Raw genomic sequence first — 17,524 nt, 5'->3', positions numbered from 1 at the left:
TAATAACACCTGTTTTGGCACTGAAGTCAAGATCACTGGCACAGAAGAATGCATATTGATACAAGATGTTTCCAAGCATTAGGTTGGTGCTACATGTGCATTTACCATTGCATCATCCAAGTTCAGTACTTCTTGTTTGTCAATAGAACATACTAAGATAAGAAAATGATGCTGGGTTTAAATGATTAGAAAAGGTTGGTGTGATGGTATTGGATCTCTGAATGCAACAGTGCATGTGCCTGCACATGCCATTCCAACTCCAGCAGCATTTTGTGGACACAGCATTGGATGTCAAGGTTCTACCATTAAAACCTTGTGGCTGGATCTTGGCATGCTGTAGAAAGACTGTATTGGTGTTTAACATGAATGAAGTGATCAATGAAGTCCAAAGGAAAGGAGTAGTAGAGAGAAGGCATTGCAGATTTTGTATTGGGGTTTAACATGAATGAAGTGATCAATGAAGTCCAAAGAAAAGTAGGAGAGAGAAGGCATTGCAGATTGGTTCACTCACATTCCTAGTGAAACTGGAAATTGTTGTTCTTGGATAAGTTCCTCATCTCACTAGGTTTTTAGGCTGACATGATTGCAAAATCAGATGTAATGCATTCATTGTCTTTTGAGGATGATGAAACATTCTTCTCTTTTCTGCTCATCCATGATCACTGCAGTTCATGCCATGCCATTTCTCCACTTGTTACCTCATTTACACTCTTCTGCAACATCTCTTTTCTGCTCACTCATGATCATTGCAGTTCATGCCATGTCAGTGCTTTGCTTCTCCTTCTGCAACATTGCCTTTTCCAAATGAAGCTTCAGGATAAATGTTAGCTGGAATATTAAGGATCATAGCCAAAAAGTGACTTATGATCTCATGAGTGTATTGGTGGAGATTTTTCGGTTTTCACAAACTCAACCACATTCTTGGCAAAACATGAATCAGTCCTCAAAATAATTTAATTGCACCTACTAATTCCTTAGGTTGAATAATTTGCAAGTGCAGAGACATTCTCAGAATGTTCACATGACTTTGGTGCCATAAAAGAACTTTTGCAGTTCTTTTTCTTCTCTTTTGGACAGCAAGCACAGAAGTTTCTAAACTTTTCATTCCAAATGTTTCTAAATGAGATGAGGCTAAGCCTCAGATTTCCTCAGGAAAAAGGAGAGAACTTTAAATTGCACTGCCTTCTTTCAGCTTATGGAATGCCAGATTTATATTTCTTGCCATTTCCTTCTCTGTACCTGCATTGGCCTATTGGTCTTTGACCTTTAAAATGACATGAAGGTAATGACAACATTGGACATGGTAAGATGAAGGTTAAAGAAAAGTGAAAGGAAGGACATGGAGAAGAAAAAAGGATGCAGGGCAAATAAGAGGAATGAATGAAGGTAGAGATGTATGGAAAGGAAATGAAAGTGAGGATGATGTTATAGGAGGTTTTGTGGAAGAGTATGGTGAAGATTTATTATCATGACAGTAGGCATGAACTTCTTCAAGGTAAGGAGGAAATATCATATAAATAGGAAGATATGGAGAATCCACAGTTGGTGGTAAGATGAAGACATGGATTCACAGTTTAATTATGTGATTCTAGTCAAAGTATTCCTTCTTTTGTGGTCTTCAATGAGCATGTTAATGTGAAGATTTGACTCATTATTTGTGTCCTCCAAAGGAAGAGAAGAGTATATAAGCTAGAATACATCTTCACTTGATTTGGATCTTCAAATTAGTCATTGGCATTTAGAAACAAAGTCCAATGATTTGAGTTCAACCACACTATCAGGAAAGCTCACTCTTCTATGGAAATAGAACTCTTAGTAATGTGACATTGGTACATCAAGGAAAACAGTGAAGCTGAAAAGGAGGAGGATGTTTCAGAATCTAAGTGTAGATGGCTTACTATATGCTGGCACTTGGCTAGACAAACTAGGAAAAGGATAGAGAACTCCATGGTTGATATAGCTCATCCACTACTGTAGGGGGATCAACAGCAAGCAAGTGGAATTCCATGGTTTTAGACCCATAGACTATCATCTTTATGCTGTTCTGTACCTCACTAGTGAAAATTAATTAATGGTTTTGGATGAAATGTGGTGCTCAAAGTCATTGGCTAGCAGAATAGACACCCTTTTTCTGCAGGCCCTAATCTGTAGAAAAAGTATGGAGTTTGAAGGTGTGAACTACAACTTTTGGGAGGTCCTTAATTCTTTATGGGAAATGCATCAAAATTGGCTTTGACTACTGCTTCAAAAGGTATAGACATCAACACAAAAACAAGGACTGAGGACCAATTGTTCTATCAGGATTTCTTTGATTGCTCCATTCAAGCAGCTCTACAATTTGTTGGGAACCACAGAAGAGAGGTTGACAATCATACTGCTCAGCAAACAATTTCTAACTACTTGAAAATGATTACACTCATCTTTTATCCTAATTGAGAGATTGAGATTATTATGCTGAAGTTTTAATGGTGTTTTGCTTTAGCATCTCTCTGGTTGGACAAACTCCAATGTTGATGTCTGCTTTCTCTATTCTTTTTCTTAAACCTTAAACTGCATGTTCCTTTTTCTTTTCTTGAGACAATGGAGTTAGAAAACCCAGAGAAAAGAAAGGAACAGATCTTTACATCTAGACACAGACGAACTCATATCATAAATTTTGCACTACAACATTCAAGGCTTGGGAATCTGTTCAGAGCAATCCGCAATGATTTAGTCACAACAAACCTAGAAAAGTAGCAGCAGCAGCAGTAGTTTCTCCCACAAGGACATGACACATGCATCAGGAAAGGAAATGGTTGGACCAAATTGTTGGAGTGTAGCAGCCAGAAGAGAGATGATAAGGGAAGAACATCAGCAAGCTTTTTGGGAGATGAACGAGGCTGTGCCAATTTTGGAGCATTGTGTGGGTGTGGGACTCTCATGCAATCTTTGCACATGGCATGCTTCCTTCCTCTAGGTCAGGTGCTGTTGTTCTCACTCCTCTTCAAGCTATCAGGAACCTCGTCAGGCCTTGGATACTCGCATCCACACCTGAGCTCAAGGACGAATATGATCCTCTCCATTATACTAATTTGATCTTAGAACACTTATCACGAACAGATCACTGATGATTTGAAAGATCCCAAACGATGTCAAATAAAATGGTGGCTGTTAGAATGATTGTTCATGATTAAAAAAAAATATTTTTTATTTTTGAAAAAACAGATGATTCGATTTAGATTCTCAAAATCTAAAAAATGAAATTACTAATCAGTCATATATTTTGTCATGACTCGAGTTTGATAGACTAACTGATATATATTTAGATGTCATCTGACACATAGGGCAGATGTTTACAGTGAGGATCAGAAATAATAACCGTAGGTGACTAATATTATAACGTATGCACCAAATCTAACTCCACATCAAAGACATGGAGGACCCACTAAGTGGCAAAAACTGTGCAACAGCGTGTCTTAAGCACCCAAATGGGCCAATGAGGCACTATCTCTTGACCATGGAAAGATGCATGATTGATTCGTATATCATTACACTATATGGATGTACATTATGGCCTGCATCTCTAATTATTACTAGGAAAAAGTCCCATCCATCTACCATCAACCATTTCAAAGCACAGCATGCATGACTCGTTCCACATCACGATGTCAATCAATAGGAAAAAAGTCAAACAAATGCTTTGACCACGCACACCCCCTCGGCATCTTTGAAACACACCCTCATGTTTCCACCTACCTACAACCCCACTTTTCTCTTCCTAAGTATCATCTAATTGCTCATTAAGTTGACATTATTAATGCCCCAATTCTACCTCTCGATATTTTCATTGAGTAATGACCATTATTATTGTCACGTAATTCTAAAAGTCACTTGGACTGCCGCTTGGATGTATATATATATATACACACACATAAACCGCCCTCTGCACCACAGGTTTAGGAGACGAAGAGGCTTGGAAGGAGGAGGATGCCGGACAGGATTCTGTCATGCTTCGGCGGGGGTGAATCGCCGTCGTCGACGGCGGCCGGACCCAGCCTGACGACCTCGATCTACGAGACCCGCCTCGGCCTCGCCGCCCTCACCTGGTCCCGCGGCGTCCTCGGCGTCACCCTCTGCGCCGACCTCTACCTCTCCGACGAGGATGAGGAGCCACTCCGGTTCCGCGTCCGGCCGTGGCTCCTCTGGAAGCGACGGGGGTCGCGGCGGTTTCGCCTTCGGGACCACCCGTGCCACCGGTTTGTCGAGTTCGCTTGGGACCTCTCACGGGCGAGCTTCCGGCCTAGCGGTGCCGGCGGCTGGCCTGAGCCCGTGGACGGATTCTTCTTCGCGGTGGCAGTCGATGGCGAGATGCTCTTGGTCTCAGGTGACCTTGCCGAGGAGGCGTACCAGAAGATCCGGGCGCAGCGGCCGAAATATCCTTTTCGGAACCCCGCCCCGGCTGCGAGGCGGGAGCGCGTCGTGCTGGGGGACTCCTGTGTCCGGAGGTCGTACCGAACGATGGTGCGGTTCGGAGGTAGGGCTCGGGAGATCTCGATCGACCTGGGGGCGAAGGGGAGGGAGCGTGAGGCGGGCATGGCGGTGGCCGTTGACGGCGAGAGTGTCCTCCACGTGCGGCGCCTTCGGTGGAAGTTCCGGGGGAGCGAGAAGGTGGAGACCGAGTGCGGCGCCCGGATGCAGGTCTCGTGGGACCTACACGACTGGCTCTTCCATCCCAAGGACAACGCCGCGTCCAGTGGCGGCGCAGCCCCTGCGACGGCAGAGAGCGAGCGCGCTGTGTTCGTTTTCCGCTTCGCGGAGGACCCAAAGCCGGCGGAGGGGCACTTCGGGACTGCGTTTGGTGGCAGGCAGGAGGGGCATTTCGGGGACAGCGTGTACAAAGGGACAGTGCATGGAGGCAACTCCGGGAAGACCAGGAATTGGAGCGAGAGCAGCAGCAGCAACGGAGGTAGCGTAGCCGAGAGGATGACACGGAGGAGGAGGGGGAAGAGCCTCTTGAAGACGAGCTCTATATCTTCATCCACCTCATCTGCCTCTTCGGCTAGCAACTCGACGGTGATGGAGTGGGCGAGCCAGGAGGAGGTGGAGCTGCAGAAGCCGGACGGGTTCTCGCTGCTGGTCTACATCTGCAAGAGCTAGCTAGATTATCATCACTTAGATTCCCCATTTCTGCTTCATGTGTGTAAATTTCGTTGCTTGAAATTTTGGTTCTTTGGGAACAGTCTTCCGAGATCTTATCATGTTACACAGCTATGGAGAGATCAGGTTTCTTCTTTTGGTCTGTTCTTCTCATGAAAATGTTAGATGGATTCTTCTTCATGGCAGCTTCTTAGCAAGAAACATTGATCATCCGTTCAACCATGATACTTATCCTTTTACCGAATAGGTTTCGGACCAAATTCTGTATCCAACCAACATCTGTGTAAGAGAGATAAATGGAGAGCTAAGAAGAAGCCAAATCCAGGTAAAATATGTGATCAGGGACCATAGCCCGAGTTTATCCTGCAACCATACTATGTGTCATTGCGTTGTTGTACGCAGCCAGTAAACCCCTGTTGGTATTTTGGGTTACAGAGAAGGTGGGAGGGATCCAAATGCGTTTGGTGAAACTTGGCGACGACCGAGTCGTCTTTTCCCTTTCTCTCTCGTTCATAGTCTGCAAGAGGAACGTTATAGACACTGCATGTGAGGTCTTTTTGTTGCCTACTGCTTGGTGCTGTTCTTTTCCTACTGCATCAATAGAGAGAGAGAGAGAGAGAGGGTCAGACACAAGCAGATGCCAACAGTTTTGTCAGGTCGTCAGTCCCTCGTGAGGTGGGGTGGGTTGGTAGATTCTATGGCCTCTTCTTCTCGAATGGCAGTCCTCAACTTAGTCTCTCTTCTCCTCAACAATGGCGTTCCTCCATTCCACACTGTAGCAACCCATGCTCAGGTCACTGTGGAAACGAAGCTTTCGATCGCAGGGTGACATGCTCCAAACGAAGCTTTTGTAAGGTTCAAACTGTACCTTATAAGATCCCCGAACTACATATTATTCCTAAACAAGTCAACAAACGAGATATGGTCTTCGACTTCATCTGGTTCTGGTAATTATGTAAATACATGAAGATTGGAGTTGGTGGCGACAAATGGGCCACGGCCCGATGAATCACTAAACCGGCCTACAAATGCGTGTTTGATGCGGATTTCATTGAACCCGACCCGTTATTGGGCATAACCCCTTTGCCTCCCATAGAAGCCTCACCCACAAACCCTCGTTCAACCTCGACGCCAACTACCTCCGTCGGCCATGGCTCGGTGGCTCCTCCCTTCCCGTGGGCTTCTCCGCCTCAAATCACTCGCTTCTTCGTCAGCCTCTGCCGTAATCTCCCGCTCCTACATCTCGGAGATGCGCCGCTCCGCCTTCAGGGAGAACCTCCTCCGGATCCTCCGTACCGAGATCGCCTACGAGGTCGAGTCCCGGCCCCCTTCCCAACCGGAGGCCGCGTTCCGGTCCTTCGACGTCGATGACCGGCCTGGGGAGCAGTGGATCAAGCTGCGGTGGAGCCGCGGCCGGGAGGAGATCAAGATCGAGGCCACCATGTTCGACGGCGCCGCCCCCTCCACACGGTCGGCCGCACCTTCGGAGGTGGCAGACGCGGGCGATGCCCGCCTTCATATCACCCTCATGGTTGAGGTGTCGAAGGGCGACGACTCGGAGTTCGCCCTCCAGTTCGCTTGCTCGGCCTGGCCCGATGATATTGAGGTCGAGAAGGTCTTTCCTGTTCGCCGTGGGCATGCGACGCATAGGCAGTACATGGGTCCCGACTTCAAGTAATGAATGATCTCCGCTTTTGTTTTGTTCTTGGTCTGGATTTATGTATTGTCGTTGTTGGAGTTGATTTCGTGGTGTTTGGACAGGGAATTGGATGAGGAGATGCAGGATACTCTTCTGGAGTACTTGGAGGAGAGAGGGGTGAACGATGAGCTCGCCGGATTCTTGCATGGCTACATGGCGAACAAGGACAGAACAGAGCTGGTTCGTTGGTTGAGGAATATCGAGACCTATGTGAAGAAATAGTGAGACTTATTGCCTTTTTAGGTTTCGATTTTGTCATCTTATTACGATTCAATTTTGTGCTGTTTATTCAGCACTGAGCTCGTCCATTGGCTTTGGTAAATCAACATGCACTGTTGAAATATCTTGGTCATTCGTGTGTCATTTTGTTGTATGAGTTCAAATCGAGGCTTGCAATCATTCCTGAGGCTCAAAAATATTTCGTGATATAAATGGTTGATCTAAACATTTTAAATTTAGTTTACATAATCCTAGCCCCGTATTCACGACATATTAATCTTGCGCTTTAATTTCTTTTTATAATTATGCATATTTAACCAACACTAAATTTTGTTCTAGGATAAATGGTGGCCATGTGCACAAAGCTTCCACCACCACAAGATTGGGAAGGGTCAACATATGATGTCTTACCTCTGCGAGCAGGAGGCAATATCCTGATCACCCAGGTTGCGAAATTGCAAGCTTAACATAGTGCCAAGGCTGACCCCATAGTAGGATTACATTGTGGGAGAAGAGATGGAGAGGCACAGTCTTCCTGTTTGGTGCTTGCCTCCCCCATGATTATTAATTGTTCACCTTCGCACAGTGAATGTTCACTATGGACTGGTTGGAAAATCTCAGGGAAATTTGTGACAAGACAGGGATTTAACTGAAAGTGATTTGTGTCAATTATCTTTTTAATCAGGTTTAGAAAGCAAAAACCACATAAATAGTCTGCTGAGATGCTCAACTTGCACATGAAGTTTTGGTGTTACTTGAATGCTAAGAACATATTTGCTAAACAGTCTGATTTCCTCTGTACTTTTCTTCGTTATGGACCTCTGCTTACCTTTGAATCAAATACATTCATTAACATTTTGATACCAAGAAAGACCATAAGACAACTTTGTCTGATCGGCTTCCATCTAAGATGAAAGTAGTAGTATATGCATAATTTCTTTGCACTTAGCACAGATAGTATTCATCAAAAGGCGATATGATGCCTTCTCAAGAAGTCTTAGCATATCTAAGTGCATATTTTAAATGAAATGGTTCACCACATGTTTACGATAATTTGTTTGTAATTTACCGACGTAAATTAATTGAAATCAGAACGCAAGGCTGTAATGGCCATGCAGATTCTTTTAAATAGTAAACTTTTTAAAGGTACAGTTTTCTTCCTTTTATTTCCTTTGTATAGATAAGTTAGTTTGGTTACTAATCAAGCAAGCAGGATATTGATCTAAAGAGGTTGTGTTGGTTACAATTTTAATTTTCTATTTCTAAAGAAAATGATAAAGAAAGGAAATGGTATATGTGCTGATTGCTAGTATCTGGTTTTTTCTTCCCATTTGCATATTTGATTGTTTCATTGTTCCGTTTGTACTATATATTTTCTGCATTTAGGTGAGATTATGATTGATAGGAAAAAGTCATGTTTAGGCTTGTTATTTACCGTCGTTTGTAAGAAAATATTACTTGACATCATCATGGTGAAAGATGAATAAAAGTTGAATTCTTCGATTTAGTATCAAGCCTAAGTGTATGATAGTTTTGGAAATTCTGAAGTATCTGAAATTTTTTTATCTTTTATTTGGATGATTCAATAGTGAAGGGAAAAAAAAAAAAAACCTAATTGAGTTTAAGATCTTCTAACCTGGACTAGAATGTCATTGGTCAAAACAACAGCCTTGATCATTTTTGTTTAGTTTACTTTAAATCTCAAATATTCATAGAGATTTTAGGAGGATCATGAACGTTTCAAAAATCTTGAACAAAGGGAAGAAAAGATTGTTTTTTGGTGGACAAACCTCTTGGGAGTGATTAAGGTGAATCAAAATTGTATGGAAACTTCTGCAGATCATGTGATCTGTGAACCCACCAGATGTTGCATTAAATTGCTTGTAAAAGTCAAGATGGGTTGTGCTATTAGTCCATCTAAGTTTCTGTTCTAATTTCTACAATGATGTAAATGGTTTTGAGTTGGAAATAGCTGCCATCGCAGATAATATCAAGGTTGAATATTAAATATAAAATAGAAACTTATCTTTCTCCTTGTCGACAAATGGCTTGTTAGTTGTTAGGATCCTACTTTTTTTTCTACTATCACTGTGTCATGAAACATTCACTGCATTATGTTCCTTGTTGTTCTTAAACTTTTTTAGAAAATAGATTTTGCTGTTTAAATCAGTAGTAGGGCATGATTCTTTTCATCTAGATCCTTGTTTATTTCTTTTATAGCTTTTTTCTCAATCCTTTATCATAAAGTGTACACTTCTGATATTAAATTATGTTTCATTTGCTTTAATCCCATCAGAGGTATAGATTATTATGTCAGGACTTCAGTACTTTCTTGTAACATCACGAAGTCCATGGGGTTGAAATCTAACCAGAAGTAGGTCAGTAGATCTTATTTTTCTTATTTCTACATGATTTCTGTGGACGAACACTTTAATTTAGGTCCATCAACTGACTTTATTTGTCTTCTACCATGTGTTGTCTTGCATTAGATTGCAAAGACCAAAAGCAGATTTGACTTCTTTTAAACTTTCCAACAATGTCCACCCCTTTATTCTTTTGATTTGCCAAATTTGTTATTCTAACTAGTTGCCTCTATCAATTTGGTTTGCAGCATATGTCAACTGCATTATTGGCTCTTTTGTAGTTTACTTTCCGGATACACTTTATTATGCCCTCATTCATGCCTCATAGTGTATGTGTTTGTGGATCATGATGCTTGTTGTACATGACTCTTAATAACTGAGTTCTTTTTTCATCACATGTCTGTTATATACTAGACCATGTGAAAAATGCTTTTTTGGTGCCATACTAGTGGGCATTGATTCTATCATTTTTTGTTACTCAATTCTTCTTTTATTGCTTTGAGCCTAATCTCTGCTGTTCTTGTGCACATTCTTTACCTAAAATCAATGTCTATTTCATCGGTTGGAATTCTTTATTGTTTTTTCTTTGCTATGCGTATTCTTTACTAATGATATTCTCTATTTTGTCGGTGGTAATTCTTTGTTATTTTTTTTTTACTTTCTTGTGATTAGTCTTACCCAGTCTTCTTTTCTTGTTGAATGAAATGAACTGTAGAACCTTTAGAGTTGTTATTAATCCATTCCAAAGCATTGAGGTCCCTACCACAATCAATGGAACACCAAATCTCCAACTCTTGCTTTTCCTGAAGTCAAAATCATAATTAGTTATTTCTCCACCCACACAACTTTTACCACATGTAATGCATCATTGCAATGACAATTTGTGTCTTTTACATCAGTATAAACCAACTCACATCTTCAGCATTTCTTCCAAAAGTTGTAACACAGAAATAAATTTTAATTTCTCTCCTAGGATTTAATCAACATTTAAGTGGTGTAAGGTCGTGATGTCATGTTATGTATATTAAGCGACTTCGTCAAAGAATAATTGCTGTTCTGATATGGCTATTTCATGTGGAAGAATCAGTAAGGTGCTTGATTGGTGTTTGCTTCAGCTTTCATTCTAGGTTTCTCAATATATATTGAGAAGTTCCTGTTCAGATTCCTTCCTTTGTTAACAACCACTTACATGGCATAAATGTGTTTGTCCTCCAAATATCTGTGTAATTAAAATAACATAATATCTGTAGTTTCCCTTTCATTAACTGTACCTGCTAACATACTTGTTTACATGTAAAGCAATTATTTTCACAAGTATGAACCATAGCCTTTAGAGTTTCTTAGAGAAAAAAATTCCACTGCTGTCCTTTTCTTGAGTAGCTCTTTCAATTTAAACTTTATTATTATTAGTTTCTTCTATTCTTAACTTGTGGAAGGCTTGGAAACAAAAAAAAAGGTCCAAATGTGTAGGACAAAGAGAACGCCCTCTGGTTGACTTCAAACATCAAGTATCTAAATGCATTGAGATATTGTGGAAAAGCAGGTTTTCCTCCACTAATTTGTGGTTACTAATTGCTTTTACTGCAACCTGCAGGTCCCTTCTTATTCCTAACTGAAACTTCAACATCTCCTACATTTGAGCCAACTCTCTTGCCATCCATCATACCCAGGTATTTAATCTCTGTTTAAATGCCTCTTTATGTCTTAGTAATCAATGCAATAGATAAGTATCGCGAGCCCCAAAACCTTAAATAACTCCCTCTGAAAGAATTTAAACAACAATTCTGTGCAGCCCTCTCTTTATTGCTTCTGAGGCTGTGTATTCCATTGCCCTTTTTGCTATTAAGATTTGTTCTAATACATGCAAAAGACTCAGATAAGGCACATATTTTTAACATACAAAACTTGGATATTGCCACCCTCTCTTGTTGGCGTCTAAAGCACCGTTTCTTGAGATATTGGAGATAGATAAAACCTTTTTGAGTTGATAAGGCAATTTAATTACACGGTGAAGGAATGTGAGAATTTGATGTTTCTTTCACTGTGATATGTTAAGTTTCATCTTAGTTAGCAGATGGGGAATCTTTGAGAGTTTCATTGTTTATAGAACTTTATCCATCTTAAAAATTGTTTCTTTGTTGGAGAGCAGAGAAATCTCAGCTCTCAATGAAGCTATTGTCATCATGGAACAACACCAAGCTATGTTTACCAATGGTGAACTATTATTGAAAGGAGACCGCATCTGAGCAAACAAATCTGTGACAAAGTAGAGTAACGAGGGTAGAGAAGAAAGAAGAAGAAAAAGGCAAATCCCCAACCACAAAGACTGAGCTGCTACCAACTCTTTAGAGCTTTAAGGTCAAGTCAAGCTTCTGCACCTCCTTCTTCCCTACTGTGACTTGGTCTCCGGCGTCAATCCACCGGTGGCCTCCGATCACCGCCTGGGGCTCATCAAACCTCGCCGCCAGAGCCGACGTCCTTGCACAGAAGTCCTCCCTGGCCATCAGCCTCCCTACTCCAGGTTGCCGCTCGTTCAGAGAAGAGCCATAGCAGGGCTTGTGTATCATCGAGTGCACCTGGATTCCCAAAGGCCTCCCGCCATACATGCCGTGCAGTGGCAGCGCTGCCATGCTGGGCGGAAACCTGTGGCTGGGGTGGTCGCCGAGGCGAGCGCCAGGGCGGGCGCCGTTCTTGGTGAGGGATCGCTCGCGCTTGTGCGCGTTCTGGTGCCCGCCGAGCGCCTGCGAACTGTAGAACTTGCGGCGACAGTAGTTGCAGGAGAACACGCGGGGCTCCGACTCCGGCGACCCCCGATGAGGTAGCGCCCCCGAGGCAGCGCTTGGCTCCGCACCACCCAAAGACTCGATGAGGTTGAGCTCGAGCACTGGCGTGCTCGTGCTCAACGACGGGGACTTCTCCCCTGCATCCTTGTTGGACAGGCTGAGGTCCAATAACTCCTCGTTGAACTTGGGTTCCTGCTGCTTCTCCTCCGCCTCCTCCAACACCATCATGCACTCTTGCTTGGCCGCCACATGAGGAGTTTCTGATAGGGTTGAAGTAGTCTGAGAAAGAGTAGTCTCTGTTGTGAACCCAAGTACTTCCATGGAACACTTGGTGTCTTGACTTGGCTCCTTGGTGGCGAATATAAGGAGTGGTTCCTTGGGAGGGCTACATGGAAAGAAACCACAGCGGTGAATGATGATTATTCTATGCCATCTCACATTCCTTATCCAAGGAAAGATACACTGGGTTACAGTTACTTTGGTCTGTACTTATGGACAAGGTTTAATGTTTTAGAGAGAGAGAGAGAGAGAGAGTCGTATTTAAGTTAGCCATTCACCCATCTTCTCGCTCTTCCTTAACTCATACCATATATGCATGGTTTTTTGAATTCGAAGGAAAGACGGATGTAAGATGAGTTGATTGCCTGGTTGATGCAAATCATAGCATATAAGATTGATTTGAGTCCTTTTAATTTTTTTCGCTGTTGGAGGGTGGCATCATTCTAGATATTTGTATTCAAGTTGATTGAGATACCTGACAAAGAATATGGATGTGTACGAATTTGTATTGATGACTGTCAATTCTATTTTTGGCCGGATGTTTTCATGCACGTTTTGTTTTTTTCATTTTATGCTCATAAAGGAAAGGCTGAGGTGATGGGTACTTCTTGGAGGCAAGTAGAGATAGAGATCAAATACTTGTGCGTGTGAAAAGTAAAAATGAAGGAAGTGAGTTTAATGGAAAGAAACCATTCATCCATATCTCTGTAATTTAGCAGCCTAAAATGGTCAACCCAAGGTATTCATTATACGCAAGAGAATTAATGCTGAAGAGTAGTATCATGGCAAAATTAATTTTGGGTCTTACATACAATTTTCCCTGAGAAGACCCTGAAAGGAAGTACAATTGTAATTCTTTTCTGGTTTTGGATATTACAACAATCCACCAAATGGTGTCTGATTTTTCTTAGAAATAGAAATAGTTTTATCTTAATCTTTAAATGATAATGTTATGGATACACATGCTTGAGTAAATTAAGAAGTTGGTAGATATTTGGTGAATTATTAGATGCTACAGGTTACAACCAATTTTTAGAAAGAGAGAAAAAGAGTATGCCATATTTACTGTGAACATGCTTTATGATCTCTGCAGTCAGGTTATCTCACTGTTGATATGTTCACCATATGTACCCTAAATCCTTTTCAAGTGTCGAAGTGTAGTCAAACTGATATTGATGTGCCAAATAAAGGCATGACAAATCAGGTGTGTATGCCTCTTTTTCATTTTTGTTGTTGTCTCCTCCTGGTTGAGATCTCCTTCCACATCAGTTTCTTAGGGGCTTCACCCAGTTGTGGCAGACAAGTTGGGAGCATTATGTGGACTGAAACAAACCCTCTTCCCAGCGTCAAAAGTGTCATTCTACAGCAACTACAATTTGCAACACTAGCAGATTGTAGCTCTGCAAATGGCAAGAGACCTTTGAGAATTAGAAGAGACAATCCCTTCTTGGAAGATGGAGACTCCTCTCATCCTATCTGAAAGTACCAGCAGCTAACTCAGATCTCACTGCAACCCACTTTTTCTCTCTCCCCCACTCCACTTGCAAGTGCAGTCTCATGAACTCTAGAACTGATTGGGCACAAGTGATATGTTGGTCTGCTTCATATATCTACCCCCGTTTGCCAAGGCGCATACACACTTGAGATATCCTTTTCTGGCTTGTCTATTTCAGCAGGAACATATCTAACTGGGATCTCAATATCAACACTGCCACATATATTTAGCTGACCTCCACCCAGAGAAACTTTGGCTTCCATCAGCAGGTGTGGATGAACAAGTACAACAACCAATTGAAGTAGGCCAAGAATCAATATCCTCCATTGTTGCCACCATCAAGAAACCCTTTGTGTGTGTCCACAGGACAAGTAAGAAACAAGCAAGGCAACTTATGAAATATAGATGGGAGCATTCATGAAGATCAGTTTGATGTTTGTTCTTGTAAAGTCCCTGTAGGTACCATGGTTGCAGAAGATGTGGATTAAGAAACTGTAGTTATCCAAAGGATTATGTCTGTTGATTGTGATGTTAAGTTGTCATGTTCCAAGGTTTTAGATTAGGCAGAATGGAGAACTAAAACTTGGTTGGCTTCCAGAAGAGATTTGCCAATTCTCACCGTTTGCTTCTGGAGACTGGAGGCTAGGTCAGAACTTGGATAGATTTTTGCCATTCTAGTTAAACAAAGCAATTAGTTTTCATAATTAACAAAGCAGACAGTTCTATCCAATTCAAAACAAGCCAACTTCACAAGGCAGCAACACTGTTATTTCTTCAAAACATGGTTTTGTTACATCACCAATGAAGTATATAAGGAAAACAATTAGTATGGCTATCCTATAATTAAGTGCTCTTGTTAGTAGTATCAGACAGAATTTATGGATGGTATATTTTGTTTGTGCCACACATCATATTCCAAAAAATCAAAACAAAAGCTGGTTGAACTTTGTCATTATCAAATAGTAACTCCTCTGTGTTGTAAAGATCAGCTTTGAATTCTTTTCATTCTTTTTCTTGTCCTACACCCTTCAAATTCCAATAATCAAGACAATAACTAGTTCAACTGTCCTTTTCAAACAATGGATGGTATTTTTGTGAGATGAACGCTGTAATCAAATCAAATATTTGAGATTGAGATTTAAATTTTGTTTTCCTTACTTGCCATCATAATTTAGGAAATCTTAATCTACTTCCTTGTTTGTTGATATGAATTAAGGAAATAATTATTAAGTATTCCAAATATGATGATATCATATTTGCTAGTATATTAAATGGAAATAATTTATATTAAATAAATACGAAAATTAAAATTTATTTCCCTTAATAGAGGCTCACCTCCTCCTATTTAAAGGGGAGGGATCTTTCTCCTTCGTTCCTCACCTAGTCGAGCCTGGCAGCGGGAGGAACGAGGAGTTACACCCTGTTGACAAGAGAACGAGGAGTTACACCCTGTTGACAAGAGGTAAGTTTCCCTACCTTTCTTAAAAGTTTTAGCTTTTATTTTGATTCTTTAAATGTTGAAAGTTTTATAGTTTGAAAAATGTTTATCGATTCTTTAAATGTAAATTTTTTTTTATATTAAAATAATTAATTAAAGTTTTCATAATATTCTTTGACCCATGATTAAGGTTTTTATTGTAGAATTAAATATGTAAAAAAAAAAATGTTTTATATGATATATTTTCTGTATTATAGTTTATCTTCAATCTTATTTGGATTAAAATCTTGTTAGACTAGAATATGTTATCTAAAATCTCTTTTTTGATATTCTTTGATCTGAAATTTAAAATATATTATTCTGAATGATTTAAAATATGATTTAGAATATGTTGAAATTTTATATGTTGAAAACATGATTTTTATTTGAATTTAGAAATCTATTTCCTTGTGTTAAAACTTATCTCATAGTCCCTCTTTTAATGTCTTATGATTTCTAGTCAAATTGAGAATGTTATTTCTTTGTATTAAAACTTTTCTCCTCATCTATCTTTTAATGCATTATTATGTTTTCATATATGTTGTTAATGAGTATATGCTATGACTAGTCTATGGGCCAAGGCTGGGCCAGTTTTATGTAATACATGCTCAATCATGTATAATGCACATGACCAATAGATGGACTGACTCAATCTAGCCCAATATTATTGTTGAACTTGAGCTCAAATATTGATTGAATTAAACTAGACTTGATTAGTCTAGATCAATTCAGGGTGATTCCGAATTGATTGACTTATTCAAGTTAGTTTAACCTAAATTGAACTTAATCTAGTCTAAATTATACTAGTCTAGGGTGGTTCCAGACCAGTTAAATAAGGATTAGAGATCAGTTTAGTTAGGCTCTAGTAAATCGAGTTCAATTGAATCGATTAAACTAGAGTTCAAGTCAATTGAGGGTTAATTTATATTATTTGATATTGATGATTTTTGAAAGAGATGTTTTAAATATGTTATTTCATCCCGAAATGGATATGACCAGTGTGAGATTATATTCCTGCCGAGAGCAGGTAGGGCGATTCCCTTCGGGGATTAGCGGGCCGTCAGACGTGGCGGTTGGACGGTTCCTCCATCCGTTGTTGGGAGGAACGTGTCCCCACTTTGGCGGGTGTGGGACACCACTCCATCCGCTGTTGGGAGTGTGATATGAGTTTGCCTCCATCCGCTGTTGGGAGAACACAAACTCATCCCGTAGGATAAAGCCTCTCCATCCGCTGTTGGGGGAGTGCTCCTTCGGGTACTTGATATACGCCAATGGGATGATTGATTGAATTTTGATCATGTATTCATATTGATTTGACTTTTGGGGTTCCTACTCAGCGTTGCTGAATTTTCTTTGTTTTTGATTTTCAGAGCAGCCTCCCTCTAGTACTAAATCAGATTCCAGTGGAGAGCGGACCTTCCTCTACCGCTAGGCAGAGCCACTAGGATGACTCTTGAAGGTAACATCACTATGTTTACTTTTCTATTTGTAATTTGATTAATAAATGAATTGTAATAAATGGTTATAGATGATGAATAAAGTGATGTTTATTTATTTGACTTGTGTGGAAAAAAAAAATCAGGATGTGACATCTTTTTATAGTATCAGAGCATGGTCTAGGGCCTGTAGGTGTATTAGGTCCCTTGATTGACTTTAACCAATGATTATCTTTAATCTATTATAGGAGTAATGGAGCCAATTCCAGAGATTAGTGGTCCTGTCACTCGGGGTGCTCATGGTCGCAATGCTACTGGTGTACGCACTCGAAGAGGTATTCAAACAAATAATAACTTGGAAGCTCCATGCATCGTAGAGCAAACCCAGTCCTCCCGTACACCTGTCACTAATTATGGGCCAGCTTCTCCGACTTCGCTGAATGCCCCTCATGCCCCAGCACCCGTCAATGCTCAAGATGACGTACACGGAGTCCTCAATGCTATTAGAGGATACTTTGAGCGTCAGGAGGAACGAGATGAAATTCCACGGGGTAGGAATAATACTTTAGATCACTTTAAGAGATTGGGACCACCAATTTTTGAAGGCAAGCCAGATCCAATCTTTGCTGAACGTTGG

At 40.8% G+C, this 17,524-nt stretch overlaps 3 protein-coding genes across 4 annotated transcripts; 2 read left to right on the top strand and 1 right to left on the bottom strand.

Moving 5' to 3' along the window:
• Positions 1–3,884: 3,884 nt before the first annotated feature.
• On the top strand, positions 3,885–5,316 carry LOC135638268 (uncharacterized). The gene has a single exon (XM_065151328.1). The coding sequence runs from the start codon at positions 3,967–3,969 to the stop codon at positions 5,134–5,136; it is 1,170 nt and encodes a 389-aa protein (XP_065007400.1). The 5' UTR covers positions 3,885–3,966; the 3' UTR covers positions 5,137–5,316.
• Positions 5,317–6,206: 890 nt separating this feature from the next.
• Positions 6,207–7,735, top strand: LOC103985475 (uncharacterized protein At2g39795, mitochondrial). Of its 2 annotated transcripts, XM_009403178.3 has the most exons (3): positions 6,207–6,810; positions 6,898–7,056; positions 7,394–7,735. In XM_009403178.3, coding segments are annotated over exons 1-3 (684 nt in total). In that variant the 5' UTR covers positions 6,207–6,286; the 3' UTR covers positions 7,395–7,735. The 2 variants fall into 2 exon arrangements, with proteins under 2 accessions (XP_009401453.2, XP_018681546.2); XM_018826001.2 differs by lacking the exon at positions 7,394–7,735 and having other exon boundaries at positions 6,898–7,057.
• Positions 7,736–11,619: 3,884 nt separating this feature from the next.
• On the bottom strand, positions 11,620–12,752 carry LOC103985477 (zinc finger protein 1-like). Its single transcript, XM_009403179.3, has one exon. The coding sequence runs from the start codon at positions 12,519–12,521 to the stop codon at positions 11,763–11,765; it is 759 nt and encodes a 252-aa protein (XP_009401454.2). The 5' UTR covers positions 12,522–12,752; the 3' UTR covers positions 11,620–11,762.
• Between the last annotated feature and the right edge of the window lie 4,772 nt (positions 12,753–17,524).

Source organism: Musa acuminata, chromosome BXJ3-5 (assembly GCF_036884655.1).
Source record: "Musa acuminata AAA Group cultivar baxijiao chromosome BXJ3-5, Cavendish_Baxijiao_AAA, whole genome shotgun sequence".
NCBI classification, from domain to species: Eukaryota; Viridiplantae; Streptophyta; class Magnoliopsida; order Zingiberales; family Musaceae; genus Musa; species Musa acuminata.
The sequence above is the reverse complement of the archived record's forward strand: the minus strand, read 5'-3'. Positions and strand labels throughout refer to the sequence as shown.